General features: G+C 38.5%; 1 protein-coding gene across 3 annotated transcripts in view; it reads right to left on the bottom strand.

The window, feature by feature from the left end:
* Positions 1 to 21,050, bottom strand: part of PNPLA8 (patatin like phospholipase domain containing 8) — a 46,517-nt gene extending 25,467 nt beyond the window's left edge. For 2 of the 3 annotated variants that reach the window (XM_043588554.1, XM_043588556.1), the window contains exons 1-5: positions 20,940 to 21,046; positions 12,661 to 13,803; positions 12,337 to 12,486; positions 5,578 to 5,729; positions 1,299 to 1,393 (exon numbers count right to left, since the gene is read on the bottom strand). In XM_043588554.1, coding sequence (XP_043444489.1) covers positions 1,299 to 1,393; positions 5,578 to 5,729; positions 12,337 to 12,486; positions 12,661 to 13,713 — 1,450 coding nt within the window. In that variant the 5' untranslated portion in view covers positions 13,714 to 13,803; positions 20,940 to 21,046. Of the gene's footprint in view, positions 1 to 1,298; positions 1,394 to 5,577; positions 5,730 to 12,336; positions 12,487 to 12,660; positions 13,804 to 20,939 lie in introns of all 3 variants that reach the window. The other variant, XM_043588557.1, reaches the window with a different exon arrangement.
* Positions 21,051 to 22,758: the final 1,708 nt, after the last annotated feature.

The raw sequence follows: 22,758 nt of genomic DNA, 5'->3' as shown, positions 1-22,758 counted from the left end.
GGGAAATAAATATTATTTTCCTATTCTGAGAGTCCCAACGCACTTTTACTGCACTCAACGCAGAGCCTGCAGAGGAGCTCGATCCCACAACCCTGGGATCATGACCTGAGCCAAAACCAAGAGTTGGACACTCAACCGACTGAGCCACCCAGGTGTCCCCAATGCATTTTTAATATACTAAAGTATCTCTGAAGTCCTCTGTAAAGAAACCTGTAATAACTTCCTATAACCCAACAACTTTCTGTAACCTAATATCTTGGGGAATTAGTGTTCATCTCATGGAATATCATAAGAATCACCGATTCCTTATGTGTTTGAATCATTCCTTTAACTGCTCATTAAGCTTTCAAAACTGAACGTTAATTAACATGCCCTTTGAGCATATTGGGCATACTGGACACAAGTAATGTGGAGAAGTCATTTGATTTTGTTACTAGTAGTCTTTAGTACTATCTTAATTCAAGAGAATGAGAAAAAAGAAATAGAAATAAAAGCCTATGAAGATCAACTAACATGAAGTGAGAAATTATCAGGTCAAACAGTAAAATACACAGCAAGGATCCACAATCCTAATAGTTCTTGAGTGTTACCTCAGGGGTAAACAATAGCTATGTGTATCCCGAGGGGCTTAATGTATACATGGGGTGGGCACGGGTGGATGTATGGGTGACAGAGCTCATGGAAGGAAACAGAAAAACCAACAGAAAAAACAAAAATTTATCTGATGGTGACTCAAGGAAAACTACGAAATTATTCAGTAACAATCATATCCTAAGTTGCCAATTTATTCTATACACATATGAAACTACAACTTTAAATGTACCTAGCAATATTAAGAAGCAGGCTTTAAAAAACACGCATTCTCACGTTTATCAACTTAAATTCGGGTTTTAAACAACCAGACAAAAAAATGTTATAAAAAGCAATTTCCTCACAGAGGGACACGTCTCCCCAAAAAATAAAATCGTATCCATCTTTAACACTCCATTGGTTCAAGTACAATTTTGGTCCCTACCTTCCTTCCACTTTATCACTTTCCTTGAGGTGACTACACCATAAAGCAATAATTCGTAATTTGTATTTGTCACTGTGGCTTATTTAAAACGTATTAGGAAAGCACATTAAAAACCACTTTTGAATGTTACCTTACTCCCAATAAGTATTTTATAAAGCTCATTAAGCCAATCAAAGGATTATCCATCATTAAAACATAAAACTAATACCCACCACTTCAGAGAATAACCAGAATTTTAAATGCATACTGCTGGGAGGCAGGGCTTCCATATGCCAATAATTACCTGTGCTCACACCACAAATGTAATCAAAGAGCTGATGAACTGGCTTCTGAGTAAGTTCAACCAATTTTCGCAGTGTCTGAAGAGCAACCACACCCCTACAGACAAAAAGGAAGATAAAAATTCCTGTTTCAAGGAAATTAAGTATTGAATAAAACAAGCCTACAAGTTGCTTTTCTAGCTTAGATGCAAACACAAAAATTAGTAACCTAAATTAGCATCAGTAAAAACTGCCTGTTTTTAAGATTACTTTCAAAACTCCAGTACTAAATAATGGTATAAAACCTGTGTCATAGCAACGCATTTTTAAATTTACGCTAGTATCTCTTTGAATAAGACTACAAAGATATGCCAATGTAAAATATACTTTTTTAACACGCCAACTGTGGAAAATACTTAAAACCTCCATTCACCAGTTTTGGAACGCCGTATACTGGTGGTTTCTTCTCCCTCCACTACAAGTTGGTTATCTATGCTTCTATATATATTTTCGTTGTCTCTACTTTGCTAGTCATACTTTTAAGTTTTCTTTTAGTCATTATTTTTTTTAAACTTTCAACAACTTTAAGATAATGCCCTACATTTAAGATAATTTATGCTGCTGACTTTGCTCATCTCTCGATCTTTGCCAAGGCAGCAAAATGTGTGATGATAAATGTGAAAAATGAAACAGGCTAGAAGGTGTAGGCCAATTCAGGATGTGTGTAACACGTGGACAATTCTTAACACTAGGAAAATATACAGACACAGTGAAATGGTCTAAACCCAATACAAGATGTGGGGCAGAGAATCGTGGTGGTTAGTCAGGGACCACCAAATAAAATTTAGAGTGTCAAACTAACAGGAAATCACTAGAAAATATTCTAAGATTAAAATAGAAAACCAAACAAACAGAGGGTTACTGGAGGGGTGGTGGGAGGGGAGGTGGGCTAAATGGGTAAGGGGCATTAAGGAATCTACTCCTGAAATAACTGTTGCACTATATGCTAACTAACTTGGATGTAAATTAAAGAAATAAAAAATAAATAAAATAAAAATAAATAAAATTTAAAAAACGTATTTTAAAAAATAAAATAGAAAATGAAAGATGCTGATTTTTTTTTAATTTTAAGAAATAATGTGGATTTAAAGAGAGGTAAGAGAAGATAAGATGGCTTATTAAAGAGATACATTATAAAATCAAAGTGAGGGGACATGAAGAATTAGAGATAATGCTGGATAAATATATTTAACAATATGACCACCACTATGATATAAAAAGAAATAAACTTGCACATATATATACTTGTGCAAGAAAAAAAGATTTGAAAAAATCAAAATATTAAAAATAATCTAGGAATTGTGAGCTACAATTTTTGTTTGCTTTTCTTTACTTTTTTTCCCTCCCAGGTTTACTTGTATAATCAGGAAGAAAACTATTTTAAAATGCTGTTATTTATAAACTACTTCAGGACAAATTTAAAAATAAGTATACCTGCCAGGTTGATTCTATCAGCCTAACAGCCTACGGGCTCTCATATACAAAAGAAATAAAAGATCTGGGTTCTTTTCCTCACAAGCCCTCACGCCTTCCTCCTTCCAACATAAACTTCCCATTCTGGCTGCTTTCTCACGCTCCCCTACACCCAGCTGTCCCATCGGCAGCACGAGTGACACCTGGGGCCGGACAACTGTGCTGTGGGGGCTGTCCTGTGTGCCACAAATCATTGTGTTGTACACCTGAAACTAATATAAGTTAGTATCTCGATAAATTTTTTTAACCGGAAAAAAAGAAGTCCTAGTCATGATCACTCTTTAAAATAGTACTGTTACTCTTTTTTTTTTTCGTTCCAAGATTTTATTTAAATTCAAGTTAGTTAACATACAGTGTAGTATTGGTTTCAGGAGTAGAATCCAGTGATTCATCACTTACATACAACACCCAGTGCTCATCCCAACAATTGTCCTCCTCAATGCCCCCCACCCACCTCCCCTCCAGCAACCCTGTTTGTTCTTTGTACTTAAGAGTCTCTTCTGGTTTGCCTCCCCATTTTTCCTTTTCTTCCCCTATGTTCATCTGTTTTGTTTCTTAAATTCCACGAGTGAAATCACATGGTATTTATCTTTGACTGACTTAATTCGCTTAGCATAATACATTCTAGTTCCATCCACATCACTGACATATACATATATATACACATGTATATATATATATGTATATATACATACACACATATACCCACACACACACGTATCTTTTTTTTTTTTTTTTTTTCTTTAGAGACAAAGGGCATTGAGCAGCAGATAGGGGCAGTGGGAGAAAGAGAATCCTAAGGAGACTCCATGTTCAGTGTGGAGCCTGGCACTGGGCTCAAACCCACAATCCTGGGATCATGACCTGAGCACACCAAGAGTTGGACTCGTCACCAACTCAGCCACCCAGGCACCCCTATAGCACATCTTCTTTGTCCATTCATCAGCTGATGGACATTTGGGCTCTTTCCATAATTTGGCTTCTGTTGACAGTACAAAATAGCACTGCTACTCTTTATCACTTTGCTTTGTTTTTCTTCATAACACCCATTCCTACTCAAAAGTACATTTTTTCCCCCCTATTTGTTCTCTTTCCTCCCCTGGAATGCAAGTACCATGAAGACTTGGATTTTGCTTACTGAGTGACCCCAGGATCCAAATCACCGTGTAGAGCATGGCAGGCACTCAATATGTTAGCTGACTCGATAAATGATACCATCCTTCCCAAATACTCTGAACTTAATGGCAGAAGAGGACTGGCTTCTTCCTGCTCCTCGGTGAAATTCCTTACTCATTCAACTGCCATTCTCCTTACTTCTCATTACTTGGAACCAATTCTATGCACTAGAATGATTCTCTCTAACTCATTACCACTTTATCATATGACTAACGTTCACTTTCTTGAATTTCACTTCTGTAAGAAACATCCAAAAGATCGTCTAAGACTTTTCTCTCCTCAATCAATTCCACCTTCACTTGCCAAATTAGCACTTCTATATTGCTGCGTGAAGCCTTATAGTCAACATGTGCAAAACAGAACTGTCTTTCTCAATAGCAACCACCTCCTCCCATTTCCCTGCAATTCTGTCCCAATCATCCATAGGGTCTACACTTAAGAGTGACCTTGACCTCTTTCAACTACATCCAAACCCCTTTTTCTTCAAAGTTTTCTTACATATTTTTCCTTCCTCCTGCTTCCCACTGCCATCATCTGAAGTTATTATTTTATTGTCCTCTGCCTAGATTATTAGTCTCTTCTCTCATCATCCACTCCTTCATTCACATTGTGTCAAAATTAAAAGAATCTGGCTTGTACACAGGACTTTAGAATTTAACAAAAAGGTCAGGGTAGTACTTGGACATACAAAACAGTAACTGGCAAGGCAGGACTATCAGAGAACAAAATCAGAGAGGCAAAGTAAGCTAAGAACAACGCACAGGGCACGTACTTTGAATTTAAGAGGTAAGAGCAGAGATGGCAGGAAACTAGCACCCAAGCTAGAAAATTTGGGGCGAAAGGCTAACATCAAAGAATCTAACCAACAAGTAGTAGGAACTAAGAACAAGAAGTATGGATGAACTGCCAGCAGAAAGAATGGACTTTGATGGTGAAATGACCTCCTGAGCTGAGAATGCTTAGATGGCGCCTGTAGCACCAGAACTGGCATCTACAAGTGAAGATGTAGGGAGTCAGGAAGTTACTGATACAGACTCCTTTTCTAACCATCACTTAATTAAGTGACTAGCTGACTGGTAAACATGGGTAAGATAAATATAATGAAGGAAAGCCGACATTATAAAACATTGCCAAGATTTTAAGAGAATCATGGTTGGTAAATTGTGCTAAATTACCAAAAAGGTCTGAAAAGACCAAACTGAAATAAATACTGGATCAAATTAAACTAAAAGAATATCCAGGTATATATTCTCTTAGACGGTAAGTAACAAGTTAAGAAAAACTATTTACTGTTTTATTTCAAAAATTTGGTTTTATAACAAAGTAGTTACTATAATTACACAGAATTGGTTAAAAAAATTCCTAAGGCTGAACTGGATCAGCAGATTTAAAACATCATTTTTCTGTGGTGCCTGGGTAGCTCAGTCAGTTAAACATCTGACTCTTGATTTCAGCTCAGGTCATGATCTCACAGTTTGTGGGTTCAAGTCCCATGTTGGGCTCCGCGCTGTCAGCACAGAGCCTGCCTGGGATTCTCTCTCTCCCTCTCTCTCAAAATTAAACTTAAAAGAAAAATCATTTTTCTAGCCTCACCTTGTCCCTCCACCATCAATTGTAAGAATTCGGATTCCTCTTCCTTTCACTGGATCCACGTAGCCAATTAAGGCCAAAATTTCTCTAACTGCAGCCTGAAGAGTTTCATCCTTAATTTGTCTCAATCGTAATAAATATGGAATAATTTTTTCCTGTATTGAGAGAAAAGATACTTTATTGCTTTTGTCAAATGAAGAGTGAAAATGTATGATTTATTTTTAACCAACACATATAGATCAGCACATATAATCACAGTGCCAGTGTTTATTAATTTCTCAGTAATCTTAAATGACTTTTTAACATATTATTAATGTCAATTAATATTCAAGACATATTTTTTCTAATATCTAGGTTAAAAATTAACCTCGAGCCAAATGCTTTCTTTAAAAAATACAATGCTTAATAATTAGAAAAAATATAATTTGCTTAACACAAATTTATGTAGTATTAATTGTTACCGCAAAAGGTTAATAACATTCTAATTACATAAAATATTTTATCCAAATCCTAAAGAAGATGAAACTGCTTCATAGTAATTACTGGAAATTAAACTTGTTATCAAAAGAAAAACATAAACCATCTTGTGTACATGGGATATAAGGGTAAGTCATAGTGAAATATAAATAAATGTCAGTTAATAAATCAAACTAAGGTAGAAGGCAGAAACTTCTATCCCATTACAATAAGTTCAAATTTAAGTTCATTATATAATATGTAAATAATCCATTTAAACAAAACTAGGACTTCAAGATTCCACATGTTCATAGTGTTGACCAGAGGCCAAGAGCCTAGATTGTAGGGTTCTACATTGAGTTTAGCAAAGATTCACTAGGTTCTGTACAGAGAAAGATCTCACTCATCAGTACCCCAGGTACTGGGGCAAAGTTGAGTAGCAGCTACACTAGTGCTACGTAACCTTCAGTAAATTAAAAAAAAAAGGAATCCCAATGTTTCACTCATTTTATTTCTTTTGTATGATATGTCAAATCTGAACTACTATTGTTCTAAATTCTTTTCGGTTGTGTTTCTGCCCTGGCTAATGTCAGGCTTCAAGGCCCCACTAGAAGAACCTGAACAATGGTAGAGCATGGGAATGTAAATTTCCATTTCTGGTTAGGGTAGGACAGTTTCTTTCCAAGAACTAGAAAAGTTTAATAAAATACAAAAAAAAAAAAATCTGTTTAAAAGCTGCAGAAGCAATGAGGGCAAGGGAGGCTAAGAATCTGGAGAAGAGATCATGATTCAAAGGGGCACATGCACCCCAATGTTTATAGCAGCGCTATCGACAATAGCCAAATTATGGCAAGTGTCCAAATGTCCACTGACTAATGGATGAATAAGATGTGGTACACACACACACACACACACACACAAACACACACACACACACAATGGAATACTACTTGTATTTCTGGAGAGGAAAAAAGAATTAAAACTTGCCATTTGCAACAACATCAATGAAACTACAATGTATTATGGTAAGTGAAATAAGTCAGGCAGAAGAAGACAAATATCATATGATTTCACTCATATGTGGAATTTAAGAAACACAACAGATGAACATAGGGGAAGGGAAGGAAAAATAAGATAAAAACAGAGCAGGAAGCAAACCAGAAGAAACTTAAATGCAGAGAACAAACTGGGGGTTGCTGGAGGGAAGTTGAGTAGGGGGATGGGCTAAATGGGTGATGGGCTTTAAGGAGGGCATTTGTTGGGTTGAACACTGGGTGTTATATGTAAGTGATGAATCACTGGGTTCTATCCTGAATACTATGTTGTATGTTAACTAACTTGAATTTAAATAAATAAAATTTTAAAACGTGAGCTGACTAACTATAGCTTTTCTTCTCTAGAGGCATTTGATCATTGGGGAAAGAAACAGAAGACTGAAAAACTGGGATTGGTTCAGATAGAGGGCCATAAATGGAAGACAGAGAAACTAGCTGAGTTAAAAGGTAACTCAGAGTGGGAAAATACACTTACAAAAAAGATATATGTAGCTATATTACTATTATATACATTACACGCTATGTTATATTATATTTAATATATACTATACATATAAAAACTTCTATCCATAATATATAAAGAAATTCTCCAAATCATAAGAAAAAGCTAGTCAACCCAATGGAAAACGAGAAAGAGCTGGAAGAGGCACTTCACAAAGGAGGTATACAAATGGCCAATAAACAGTGGAAATGGTGCTAAACTTCATAGTTATTGGAGAAACACAATCCAAAGCCACAATTTAATATCGCTAAACATCTAACAAAATGGCTAACAACCAGAAAGCTGATATAATTTTGGCAAAAGTATAAAGTGCTATAAACACTTTGCAAAACCATTTGGCAGTACCTGCTAAAGATGAAAAGAGGCATACTTCGTGACCAGGAAACTCCTCTTGGGTATACACTCCCAAAGAATAAAGACCTATATTTTCCAAAAGATATGTCCCAGAAGCACTATTCCTAAACATTCCCAGACTGAAAACTATCCAAAAATGTCCATCATCAGTAATATGGATAAATACATTGCACCATATTCATACCACAGAACACAGCACAGTGAGTGTGTTTCACAACCATACCATAGAAGGTTCTCACAAATAACGTCAAGTGAAAAATACCTAAAAAGCACGTGCCGTATCATTCCATTTGTACAACATGCAGAAAAAAAGGCAAAACTAATCAATAGTGCTCAAACTCAGGAAAACTTGTCAATCCTTTTGGAGACGGTGACTGGAAGGGGGCACAGAGGGGCTTTTGGGAGTGCTGCTACCATTCTGTTTCTTATATTGGGTGAGGGTTATACGGATGTTCTCAATTTTTGAAGATTTATGGAGCTGTATGCTTACATACAGTTTTCTGTCCGTGCTATTTTTATAAAAAGTTAAAAAAGGTCACATGAATGAGCTTAGGGCCCCTACCAGTCAAAGCAGAGATGAATTCAGCATTCAAAAAAATGGAGGGGGAGAAAAAAATTTATAGTAACACAATTTATGAAAAACTAGTTCATAAGGATAGCTTTTTAAAAATGCCAAAAAACATTCTTGTCACCAATGAGGCAGCTTTGAAAGCATCTCTTTACTTTGAAAATTGGTGACTTAAGTAGAAAGAAATTAAGCATTTTTCTTGCTTATCCTGTAAAATTGGTCTTTGAGAGTAACCAAATAGCTTTAACTGGTAAAGGAAAGCTCTACTTTTACAAAAGAATGTCAATTACAATGCAGAAACAGTGACAGAATTAGACATTTATCATTCTGCAACCCTAATGAATTGACTAGTTCTGGGAACAAGCAGGTTAATGGGTAATGGGATCATGGTTCCAGCCTAAATGTCCAATGAGAAGATCAGACTGTTTCTCTCTGATCTGGGGGTCAACATTAGCATTACTAATGGTTTTTCAACCAATTATGTTCTGATATGATACAAGATGAGGCACATGACATCACATACAATGTTCTCTAACAAAAAAATTGTTTAACTCAATCAATTCTTTATATTTAAATGCCAGCGTTCAGGAAATAAAAGGGAAGGAGGAATACGTCAAATAACACCAATGAGCAGGAAGCCAGGCAAATCCAGAAAGCGAGCCATTCTACAAGATAACCAGCCTGGTCTCTTCAATTAGTTTTGAAAATGAGGGAAAAAAGAATAGCGCTATAAGTGACCTGGGGGAAATAACCAAATGGCATGTATGGTCTAGACTGGACCCTCGTTTGGACACTATCAGTTATATAAAGAACCTTTTCAACCTGGGTATAGGATGAGATGAAAATTTACTGATACAGAAAGGTGTACACTATGAACAGAAAAAAAAAAATTTAATTTTAAAAAAGGCTATAAAACAGTACATATACAACGACTTTATTTTGGTATATTAAATATACACAGAACAATTTCTAGAAAAATACTGTGGTAGGCCTTACTAACACTCCCCAGTATCCAGTTTGCTCCTCCTTCCTGGCACACAAAGGCAGTACTTCTAAAGCAGGATAAGTAAGTTCTGAGTAGAAGAAGCCTGTGGCACTTTCTGCTGAAATACTCTCTTACCTGCTAGAGTCATCACGGAGGAGGCCTCATATGGAGACAGAGAACAAGATCAAAGTAGCCACCACCCGCACGTTCACTGTCCTGGAGAGTCACCTAAACCCCCAGGCGACGTTGCACAAGGGACAAGTAAGTTTCTGTTGTGTTAAACCACTTAGGTTTTGGTATTGTTTGTTATTAAGTTTAACTCAGCTTCCTCTGATTAATACAAAGTGACATCAATACACTTACAGCAGTAATCTCTGGGTAGCAGAAATATGTCATTTTTTTTTTTAATGTTAAGGAATGCCTTTTTTTTTGTTTATTTACTTTTTTTTTTGCAGTTTTTTTTTTTTTTAACGTTTGTTTATTTTTGAGACAGAGAGAGACAGAGCATGAATGGGGGAGGGTGAGAGAGAGGGAGACACAGAATCTGAAACAGGTCCCGGGCTCCGAGCTGTCAGCACAGAGCCTGACGCGGGGCTCGAACTCACGGACCGTGAAATCATGACCTGAGCCAAAGTCGGCCACTTAACTGACTGAAATTTACTTATTTTGAGAGAGAGAGAGAGAGAGACAGAGAGAGAGACAGAAAGAGAAAGAGAAAGAGAAAGAGAAAGAGAAAGAGAAAGAGAAAGAGAAAGAGAAAGAGAGTGGGGGAGAAACAAGGAAAGAGTGAGAGAGATTCCTAAGCAGGCTTCACACTGTTGCCACTGTTAGTGCTTTTTTCCTTATTTTTTACAACGTTTACGCTGTCTTTTTTTTTTTTTTAATAATAAAAGGTCTAACTTGACAATAAATTTCATGTTAAAAAATAATAATAATAAAAGGTTACTTTTTTATTTATCTCATTGGGAAAGTTCACATGGAAGTGTAGGTATGAACATGTCTTAATTTATCAAGTTCATTCTTTTTGAGATACTTATTATGTATACCAAATGATACATGATAAGAACTTTTTTCAGACCATCCAGCTTTTCATTCATAATTGATCTGAATATACACTCCTATATCACACTACCCCTTGGTATTAAAAGGTCCTCAGATTTGGGATCAGTAATGCAAAATAAAAGAGCCCTCAAAATTTCTATTAGCATGAATATTCATAGTAGACCAAAACTGGAAAACATCCATCAGGGGTATGTAAGTAAATAAATTGTGATACATTCACACCATGGAACAAAAAAGCTTGTTCTACAACTACCCCTAACCATGTGAATGACTATTAACAACATGCTGAGTGAAAAAAAACCAATCACAGTGGTTTATATAATGTACAAAAGCAAGCAAAACTAATCTAATCTAAACTAATTTGGGGAGACTGTGACTGAAGAGGGGCACAAGGCAGGTTTCTGAAGTGCTGGTTAATTCTGTTCTTCATCTTGGGCATCACTTACACGGATGCATTTAGTTTGTGAAAAAGTCACTGAACTTTATACCAATAACTGCATGTGTACTATACTTCAATAAAACATTTTTTAAAAGTTCTTTAAAGTATGCAATTCTACTTCAGATCTCAGCTTTCAGTATATCACTGAAATGTTAATTGGACTTAAAAGCATACCTATATTTGGGAGATTTGTCTTTTAGGTAAGAGATTAAATATCTATGAAAGATAATCCCCAATTTTATTACCATGAAATTCTAAAGTTTAGCTTACATACATCATAAGTATGAATTATACAACTGCAGAAGGCCAACTTATTTAAAGACTTAGATCATTCTTCAGCAAGTTAACTGTCAAAAAATGGAATAAATATGAACTAGTTAACTTAAAATTTTCTGAATGGCAAGTCAGATCTCTAATCAAATGTTAACATTATCTATTGATTATGTATTTGTAAATTGTTCATTAGATAATACAAATAACCTTAGCAGTACAGATGTAAAGAGACTCAACCACATCACTCATATTTTATAGTATTTCTCTGGAAACAGTCTATTTAAATGGGTCTAATTTAGCTTCACTATTTTATATTTGAAAAAACTGAGGCCGAGAAAAGCTAACTTTTTATTAAAATAATTACCAATTCAATTATCATTGATCATTAAAATTTTTAGATCTGCAAATACAAAAAGATCATGAAATAAAAATTAGCAATGGTATTACTTATGAATTACATCTCCTGTCTTAAAAGAGTAGACATCTGGTATAAACACCTACATTGCATTTTAGAAAAATTTGGCAACTATTAGGCAATTCAATGAATGCACTGAGTTATAGCTTCTATTTTAAAATGTTTAATCTCAAAGTATAGATAGCAGTACCGACAGCATAATTCATCGTCACAGAGTAACAGAGTATTTAGCGTAATATTTATCACTGAATAATTGGGACAATTAATCTATAACACAACATGTGCATGATAAAAACCACAAAAATATTTACTTTTTAATGTTTTTTTTAAATTATTATTACTTATTTTTGATGGAGAGAGACAGAGCGTGAGCAGGGGAGGAGCAGAGAGAGAGGGAGACACAGAATCCAAAGCAGGCTCCGGGCTCCGAGCTGTCAGCACAGAGCCCGACATGGGGCTTGAACCCACAAACCGCGAGATCATGACCTGAGCCGAAGTCGGACACTCAACCGACTGAGCCACCCAGGCGCCCCTTAAGCCACAAAAATATTTAAATAAAAAAAAAAAAATGAACGGCTTTGCTTTCTCCATCTTAGAAAGTGTATTAGTATTCTTATTCTGAGACAAAACCAGATTCAATAAATTAGAGTTACCTTGACAGCCACTCCTTTTCCCTCAGGAAATTCTAGGAGATGAAAAGTCAGTTCTTCAACCCTGTTAATGCAGAGCTTTGGGTCAGCTGTTCTTCTCAATGCTTGGACTAATGCCCGGGTTCTGTTATCAATACTCACTCTTGCAATAATCTATAAAAACATGTTAAAATATAGATGAGTAGAATATGAAACTGCTCTAGTAATATCAACAAATGACTTAAGTTCCTTAGGTCCATTTCCTAAGGTTCCTAAGGTTCCATAGGGAAATGAAACTTAGGAATTGGACAAACATGAGAACTTCAAGCGACACTGGTAACAACTTGCCTTTTCTCGCTGAAGAGATAACCGCTTTTTCTCCTCTGCATTTTTGTCTTTGCTGACAGGTTGCTCGGCTTTAACAGCCTCCTCCTGTTCTTCCGGCTGACTCTTCGAATCATACTTCAATTTGGGGACAAGTCCACCAATATAACCACCTACTAAAGCTTGTACACCTTCAGTGGGACGAGAAAGAAAGTTAGCAATACTTTGTTTAGTAGAAACTGGAAGTGCCTCGGGTGTGCCACCGGGACTTGCAGGCTTGTCCTCAGAACATAAGGAAGATTCTGAATCTAGCTTATCCCTCAGGGAGCCAGGATCTGCAGAGCTAGATTTCCCTTCTTCAACCTTTGTATCTTCAAGTTCCGATTTGTCCTGGAAATGTTTACTTTCTTTTTTTTGAGGCATTCTTTCCTCACGTTTGAAGTATGAATTAATATGACTTGATAAAAAGTAGAATGACTCTCCAAATTTTGTGGTTATACTACGCGTGTAACGAAACAGGCTTTGTTTGCCTAGATCTTCATCTAGAACACGACTTTCCTTTTCCGAAAAAGAAGTATCTTCTGATTTGTTGCTATACTTTTTCAGAGATTTGATGGCTTGTTTAATGTTTTTCTGTTTTAACCAGCCACCATCCGATACTTTTCTTAATATTCGAGAACTTGGCTTAAATTGAGCTAAACGTGAGATCATTTCATTCTGAGTGCCAAAAACAGCCTTTGAAACAGAGTTCAAAGTACTTTTAATACGGGACATACGAATGCTCACTTTTGTTAGTCCCTTGGGGGCAGAAGTGCTAAGTTTCAAAATCCCAATGTGTAAACCATGGTGGCTTGGAGAGGAACAGTGCTTGCTGCAAGAATGTGCTTCACTTTTGGTCCATTTACATCTTATTTTGCTTGTATGAAAACCTCTTTGTAGACTGATGTGGCTTATCCTCCAGTAATGTTTAGGTGAGCACAAGAAATGCAGTTGCTTGCTTCTCTGCTTCCCACAAAGACTTCTTGCATTACTAAGGAGGTAAATATAATATATATCTGTAGTCAAATTAATAGACATAACTTACAAATCATTTATTTTCTATATGTTATGATTTTCACTTCATTCCTGAATGCTTCATTTAAGAAATGCCATAATTCATGGTCTTACCTGAAATGGCAAGAAAAAAAAATTAGGATTCAAGGTAAAATGGAAACCAGGTGTAAGATAAAATACATTTCTGCTCGAACTAAACTCAGCAGCTTGTCTCAAAAGAAGACAGAGTAATGCATTTCCATTACAGATAGCGCAGATTTGACTTTTAAGCTAACCGAAAACAATTCATTTGTCAGTGCAGCAATCAAAGAAAGAAGAAAGTCAATAGTAGGATGTTTGATAAGAACTAATTTAGGGAAGCTACCCAATAGATAAGTTTTCCTACAACACATAACTGAATATGCAGTTTAGATACTATGCTGTTTTTCTTCCTTATTGTTAAAGTCTTGACTGGTTTACGTGACACTAGACATTGAGTTCTTTTAAAGAGTCAAGTCTTGGGGCGCCTGGGTGGCACAGTCGGTTAAGCGTCCGACTTCAGCCAGGTCACGATCTCGCGGTCCAGGAGTTCGAGCCCCGCGTCAGGCTCTGGGCTGATGGCTCAGAGCCTGGAGCCTGTTTCTGATTCTGTGTCTCCCTCTCTCTCTGCCCCTCCCCCGTTCATGCTCTCTCTCTGTCGCAAAAATAAAAATAAAAATAAAATAAAATAAAAATAAAGAGTCAAGTCTTCTACTACCTCGTTCATTGCAAACATTTATAGAATATTTGATCTACACCAGACATGGTGCTAGATGCTGAGACCACAAAGACAAACAGGATAAGAGGGAACTCTCGGTCTAGAGATACAGATAGCCATGTAGAAAACACTTCACTCTCTAGTTATGTTTATTAAATCAAAGAAGTTTGACTAGAAGAAGCTATGTGCCACATCTAACGACCAGGGGTCACCGAAGAATAAATACAAACAGTGAAATTACAAAAACATCCTCACCACCTCAAATAAAAATACCAATTTTAAACAGATTATTTTGTTCTTTTAATTGGTAAAAATGTAAATGGTTGATAATATCCAGCATCAATAGTGGCCTGGAGAAATGGGACACATAGGGCTATTTGACAGTATCTAATGAAATTTTAAATACTATCTATAGAAATTTTAAAGGCACAAATTTCTTGACCAGCAATTCCTATATTAAAAATCTATTTAGAATCCTACAGAAATACTTGCCTAAGAGTGCCAAAGTATGTAAACCCTTTCTCTAATGCATTGCTTGAAATAATAAAACAATGAAAAACAACTCTAAAGGTCTTCTAACAAGGGATGGTTAAATAAATTAAGTCGCATACATACAACAGAGTGGGTACCATATAACGTGATGCAGCAGTTAAAGGAAACCAGGTGACCTGCATATCTTCCATAAGCACTACAGTGAAAAAGGCAAGCTGCTATACACGTGCTATACATACGTGGAGATACAAGGAGGCAGATACGTAGCTACTATATAATGAAAGAAAATAAAACCTATAGTGCCATTTAAATCTGTGGCTACACACACACACATACACACACACACACACACGCACACGCACGCACGCACAGAGATTCTGAAAGGATAGGTACCAGTTTAATTTTTTTTTTGACATTTATTTATTTTGAGAGAGAGAGAGAGAGAGAGAGAGAGAGACAGAGCATGAGTGGGGGAGGAGCAGAGAGAGAGGAAAACATAGAATCTGAAGCAGGCTCCATCCAGGCTTTGAGCTGTCAGGACAGAGCCCGACGTGGGGCTCGAACCCACAAACCATAAGATCATGACCTGAGCCGAAGTCAGGCTTAACCGACTGAGCCACCCAAGCGCCCTGAGCACCAGTTTATTTGTGAGATTCAAAGAGAACAAGGAGAAGCGCTTTTACTTTTTCCTTTTGTGTTGTCTGAATTTTTCTTACAATAAGCATGTATTGTTACTTTTGTAACCATGTCAATGGTGAGAAGAGATATCCAGGTAAGGGGGTGGGGACAAAAAAAACACAATAAAAACTGGACAAAGGTAAAAAGGAATACATGAAGTGGAAAGCTGAGAAAGAGAGAATTTTAGATAATGTGAAAAAATAAACACAAACACAAAAAAAGCATTTAAGAAAGCATATACAGGGACTCCTTTGTGGTTTAGTTGGTTCGGCGTCTGACTCTAGATTTTGGCTCAGGTCATGATCCCAGGGTTATGGGATTGAGCCACGCTGGGCTCCCCGCTGAGCTTGGAGCCTGGTTAAGATTTTTTTCTCTCTCTCTCTACCCCTCTCTTCTGTTCACACACTCCCTCTCTCTCTCTCTCTAAAATAAAAGAAGGAAGGAAGGAAGGAAGGAAGGAAGGAAGGAAGGAAGGAAGGAAGGAAGGAAGGAAAAGAGGAAGAAAGGAAGAAAACAGTATAAGCAAAAATGGCAAGCAGTCTAGTTTCACTTCAGGACCTACAGAGAACAATGAGAGAGAGGTAGAACATGACATTGCAAAGATAGTTTGGGCCAGATTATGCAAAGTCTTACAAATCTTGCCAAGGAGATTAAAGATCAAACTGTCAGTAAAGTATTTTAAGCAAAGGAAGGACACTAGAAGGGTGATTCCAGCAGATCTCTGAAAGAATGGAATAGACAAGACTGAGAAAGATAGAAACCCAGAACCTACTGTTGACTGTTCAGATTACAGTCTGAACTGCGAACTTCCTAAATCCCATCTGAACATATTATTTTAAAATACCCAATTTTACAGAGAGGAAAAGAGAAAAGAAACCAACCTGTCTGCCTCCCAGGTTTTCCTGAAGTCCTCAGGACTTGCAGTCAATGAAAGCTGAATTAACACAAAATACCCACAATCCCCAACACAGAAAAATACTTGATAAAATGCAGTTAAAGTCATTGTGAATAAAACGCCATGCTCAAAACCGATAATGGACTCCTCCTACTCAACAACACAAAATAAAATAACCCAGTTAAAAAATGGGCAAAGAACTCGAATAGACATTTTTCTAAAGACCATATACAAATGGTCAACAAGCATAGGAAAAGATGCTCAACATCACTGATCATCAGAGAAATGTAAATCAAATGAGATATCACTTCAGACGCATTTGGATGGCTAGGATTAAAAACAAACAAACAGAAAATAACAAGTGTTGACAGAGACGTGGAGAATTCAGAATCCTTGAGCACTGTTGGTGGGACCGTACAATGGAGCAGCTGCTACGAAAAACAGTACTCTGCTTCCCCAAAATATCAAAAATAGAAGTATCCTCTGATCCAGCAAACCTACTTCTCGGTATATACCCAAAAGAATTGCAAGCAGGGTCTCAAAGAGGTATTTGCACACCTCTGTTCATAGCAGCACACAACAGCAGAAGTGGAAACAACTCAAACGTTTATGGACAGATAAAGAAATAGACAAAATGTGGTATTTACATACAATGGAATATTATTCGGCCTTTAAAAAGAAGGACATCCTATCACATGCTATAATAGGCATGAACCCTGAGGACTTTCGAAGTAAAATAAGCCATCACAAAAGGACAAATATGATTCCACTTATATAAGTATCTAGAGTTATTCAAATTCACAGCTATGAAAAGCAGAATGGTGGTCCCTAGGGTTTGGGGGAATGTGGTAAAAGGGGATGTTCAATGGGTACAGAGTTTCAGTTCTGCAAAACAAAAAAGTACTGGAGATCTGTTTTGCAACAGTATGAATGTACTTAATGCCACTGGACCATACACTTAAAAATGGTTATGATGGTAGATTTTATAATATGTGTTTTTATGATAACATAAAACAACCCCAATAGTGGTAAATCCATAATTGAGAAATCACAAGCCTGGATCTTCTTCAGTCACATTGCCTTGAAAGGTACACAGACCCCAAGCAAATGAAAACTAGTCAGAGCAGGTGAACCCCAAGGGGCCTCAGCAGAGTCAACTAAAACTACCATGAAAGGACACTTCCACAATCAGGGCAAATGGGCTATTTTACTTGATGTGATCAGGAGAACTGAGCTGGCATTTTACTGGAGACCTGAATTAAGGAAAAAAGCAAATCAGTAAGAGTATCTGAGAAAAAAGCATTCGAGGCAAATGAAAAAGTAACCAAGATTTTGGAGACAGTAATAAGTTCTGTCTACTCAAGAATAAGCAAGAAGGGGCACCTGGGTAGCTCAGTTGGTTAAGCATCTGACTTGGGCTCCGGTCATGATCTCATGATTCATGATTTCAAGCCCCACATCAGGCTCCCTCTCTCTCTGTCCCTCCCCTGCTCTCTTTCTCTCAAAAATAAACAAACATTAAAAAAAAAAAAAGAATAGCGAGAAGAACCAGGTGGCTGAAGCAAAAAAACAAAAACAAAAACAAAAACAAAACAAACAGGGAAAATGGTGGAAAAATGGGCCCAAGAGTCAAACAGAAGGCAGAGCTACAAGCCTAGACCACGGTAAGGGGTCTGCATTGTTTCTTTCCAATGCTCTCTCATGAATTATGAATACACCTAACAGTAAGGCACCAAAATACAGTATATGAAGCTTAAAAAAAAAAAAAAAGAGGAACAATTACAGGAAGACTAGACAATTTCATGATCATAACATTTTAATACACCTCTCTAGATACCACAAATATCAAGCAAAAATTAATAAGCATACAGAATTGTCAACAAAATCAACAAGCTTCATTTAACTGCTCCCAAACCACAACACTAGTAAATGCAGATCAAAGTTTTGGGAGTAAATTTGGCCAGAACAAAAGTTAGACTGGAAAAAGGTAAAGAGAAGAATGTCAAGTGGGCGGTGCCATCATTTACTGAGAAAAGAGAGGGAAAGACTTGAGTACCTATATATAGGGTAGAATAAATTCAGTGGAGGAATAAATAGAATAGAAAGGTTTAGACCAACCTCTAGGATACGGAACCGCATTTCAACTAGAGGAAATAAGGGAATTGCTAGGTGGAGGCTCGACTGAGGATGGAAAGAATGAATCTACACAGGATTTCCCTTAGTTATTGTAATAATGCAGTCATAAAGGGACAAGGATTGAATTAAGGTAATGGCACTGCACTGGACAAAGGGTTGCTGGAGAAAGGACTCGGTAACAGGGAAGAATGGGGGAAGAAGATGTCAAGACAACTCAAGTGTTTTCACTCAGAAACACAGAGAGAATACCATTAGTGAATACGAGATAACTGGGAAGGGAGCCAATTTAATATGAGAGGAAAATCTCTGGGATTTACAGGGTGAAGTAACAGTGGAACATTCAAACAGAAATGTACTACAGGAACACAGGCTGGAGTTACCAGCACGGTGACAGCTGAAAACATAAGACTGGATTTACCAAAAAAAGGTTTATAGTAATAATACTTGAGAATTTGGGATTCACAGAGCCTGATTAAATTTCCTCTTCCTTGAAAACTGGTTATTTGCATATATATACATATATATGTATGTATATATATATATACTACATTCTCCATAATGGTTCAGGATATTTATGAACCTACTAAAGAATTCCCTGGATTTGAAATTTTATAACTCGGGGCACCTGGGCGGCTCAGTCAGTTAAGTGGCAGTGAGTTCAAGTCCCACATCAGGCTCTGTGCTGACAGCTCAGAGCCTGGAGCCTGGAGCCTGCTTCGGATTCTGTGTCTCCCTCTCTCTCTGTGTCCCTCCCCTGCTCGCGCTCGCTCGCTCTCTCGTTCTCTCAAAAATAAACATCTAAAAAAACCCTGAAAGTTTAAAACTCTGGTTTTAGTAGTTTCTTTAGAGAGAAGAACAAGGGTAGAGCCTTGACTGTGAGGAAATCCTGTAGGAAACAAAAAAAAAACGCAGGAGAAAAGATACCCTGAAAAAACCAGGGTAATGGAAACCAATACAACATCAAGGCATAAAAAGAACTGGATGATGCACAAAGTAAAATATAAAACATAGGAGTGAGAGATTATAACTATGACATGGCAGGAAGGTGTCCAGGCCTAAGAGTTCTAACTCTGACCTTTTTACAACTATGTGTCCCACAAGGGAGGCAATATGTACCCTACAGCCCAATTCCTTTCTCATTACTGAGCAAAACAACTCAGGACAAGCTGTACTTTTACCAACTTTGCACGTGAACCCGATAAATACATAGTCAACTGATCTTTTCCCTCAACGTCCCTATAAAAAGATACTCTCTCAAGATTTTAATATAGATCGACGGCAGAAATGCAAAAAAAAAAAAAAAAAAAGCAAGACAACACTGATAAAAAGTCTGACCAATAAAAATTATGAAATAAGAACATGTTCTTATGTTGAAAGCACACATAAATTACACAATTGAACAAAACAACGTCAATGGGCTTGAAACAACGGCCTTGTAAGAGGCATAAACTCTCACTCACAGTTTAATATACTTTTTTTTAACGGTCGGATTTAAAAATTCTTAACTTTCCAGTTTCCCCGATACAATGAAGCATACTTTTGTCAGTCTGAAATCCCAGCAACTAGGACTAGAGAACCAAAAAAACACCACCTTCAATAAGACAGTCCCTTCCGGGCATTTCTTCTATGTTTCTCCTAGAAGGCCCCACTTTTCTTTAAAGTTATCACTGTACTAGGTGTAGAAACCAGGTTTCTCCCAGCATAATGACAGAAATGACAATGACGAGGAGCGCTGCAACACAATGATTCATACAGTTTCGTCTTTTAAAGGGCACACACCTGAAAGTGCCGAAGCAACGGCAGTGGAGGGAGGGAGTTAAATGCGGATGGGGTTAAAAAGAAATCGCTGGTAAATAAAAATATCACGCAGGAGAATGAGCCGGTGCACCGACAGTCGAGAACGGTGCAGAACAGGGAAACCGTTTTGACAGTCCCCAGCGAACTGATGGACAACCCTACAGTCCAGGGGCAGCCGAAACCCACTCGGGGTCACCAGGCTGGGAGCGGTGGGGGTGGGACAGGAAGCGAGGGGCGGGACCAGGGAAACCAAAACAGTTCGCGGGTCCGTGCCAGCAAAAACCGCGGGGGCCGCAGGGGCAGGCACCGCGCACCAATCAGCCCGGCGTCCGCGGCTCCTTCCGGTGCCCGGCCGCCTTTTGGAACCTCACTCCCGGGAAGCTGGGCGTCTCCCCGCCGTCTTACTCTGCAAGTACCCTCCGAGGACCGAGAAGGGCCGGACAAGTGCCCCGGGGCGACCAAACTGCCCTCTTCCCTATCCGGTCGTCCCGCCTCCGTCCCCCAGCCGCCACTTACCGGGATGCAGGCCGCAACTACTTGGGCGGCAGTGGCGACGCGCCTCTTCCCGGCGAGGACGTCCACTCCGGCCGGCCAGCATCAGCTGAGCTTCCAACACAAACAGAAAAGCAGCGGCCGCGGCGCCACCCCCACAGCTCCGTCCCGCCCCTGCGGAAGTGACGCACTCGCGGGCAGCGTCTACCCGCCGGTCCGGGAGGAGCCCCTTCGCAGGGCTCGGGCCTCGGCCTCGCTGTCAGTCGCGGGTCCCCTCTCCGAGGCATGCGCAAGGGAGCAAGAATGGGCGCGGGGCGGGAGACGTGCGTGCGTGCACGCGCCTGCGTGTGCTGGGGGAGGCGGAGCTGGGTGGTGGGCTTGGGGTTTGTCCCTGTGCTCGGTGTGCTTCTCTGCGGATCTAAGCTTCCATCTCCAAGTCCCTGAGGGTCCTTTCCGCGCGCTGTCCAATCCGCGGTGCTGGGGGCTACGTTACCAGCTGCCGGGAGGGTGGTGAGCGGCGTGGGCCGCGATTCTTTCCCTTCCTACTCGCTGTTCCTGGGCTTGGCCACCGCGTGAAGTACTGGAAAACGCTTCCACCTAATACTATCATTTTGGAAGTTAGCCTGGGACGTTAGCATATGCATCCCACAAAAGGTCCCACGCTTCACGCTTCTGTTTTTCGAATTCTGACATTGTATGCCTGCCACGGGAGCGAGCAATCTGCAGCCCTTAGGGCAAATACGGACCCCTGGCTGTTTTTGTACATCCGTGAGCTGAAATGCCTTTTACATTTGATGGTTAAAAAATTAAAAACATTTTGGAACACATGGCCACAACATGAAATTCAAATTGAAGTGTACATTAAAAAAAAGTTTTAGGAGAACACAGTCGTGCTCGTTCCTTTGTATGTCAAGCAGCTTTCATGCTACAGCAGTGAGTGTGGGTAGTCACAACAGCTTCCTTTATTCTCTTGAACTGATTTTGCAATTAAATTGAGGTTAGGAAACACAGAAAGTAGGCTGTATTGGACTCCAACCTTAAAATGTTACAGACTTAGACTCTTCCCTTCTGGCTCACCATGTTTCAGCTTGCTGTAAAGCTATTGTAAAATCTTTAAGGAAAGAATTGTATGAGCTGTCAGACATAGTGGGTGTGTGTGTGTGTGTGTATACACACACACACACACACTGTGTGTGTATACACACACACACACACATATATATATATATATATATATATATATATATATATATATACACACACACCCGAAAATAATTTTTTTTTAGTTAAGGCAAGGAAGCCATCTTGCTAGGCTCTTGGGGCACAGTTAGCTGGGTTGCCTACATCACAACGCGTGGTAAAACCCCTGAAGCACATAATCCACGTTATTTAGCTATACAGTAGTTAAAAGATGTATGTGACACATCAAACTTTAGAGGTGTTTGGAAGTAACTTTAGTTCTGGAGCGATGTTTCTCCCCATTGTTAAAAAAACAATGATTCTTACACTTCCTCTGTAAGGAGGACTTTATTCAGGGCTATTGCTGTAGGTGTCAAGACTATTGCAATAGCGGGAGAGAGATTGGGCTCAACTATGAATACAACAAAGACAGCTGAAGATGTATAGCCAAGGAGCAGAGAGAGGGGTCAGTGGATAGAAAATTACTAAGGACATCAAGGTTAGAGGTGATTCTTGCTAAACTGATTTCACAGGATTCTTGCTGAAGACAGACCATTGAGGTCATAGAGCAAAGGTGAGGGATGAGGAATTTGATCAGATATCAAGTGTGATAAGATATAAAGCCTAGGAGATTCTCTCCAAACTGCCTTAGGATTCTGACTAA

The sequence above is a fragment of the Prionailurus bengalensis genome, chromosome A2 (assembly GCF_016509475.1).
Source record: "Prionailurus bengalensis isolate Pbe53 chromosome A2, Fcat_Pben_1.1_paternal_pri, whole genome shotgun sequence".
NCBI lineage: Eukaryota > Metazoa > Chordata > Mammalia > Carnivora > Felidae > Prionailurus > Prionailurus bengalensis.
The sequence above is the reverse complement of the archived record's forward strand: the minus strand, read 5'-3'. Positions and strand labels throughout refer to the sequence as shown.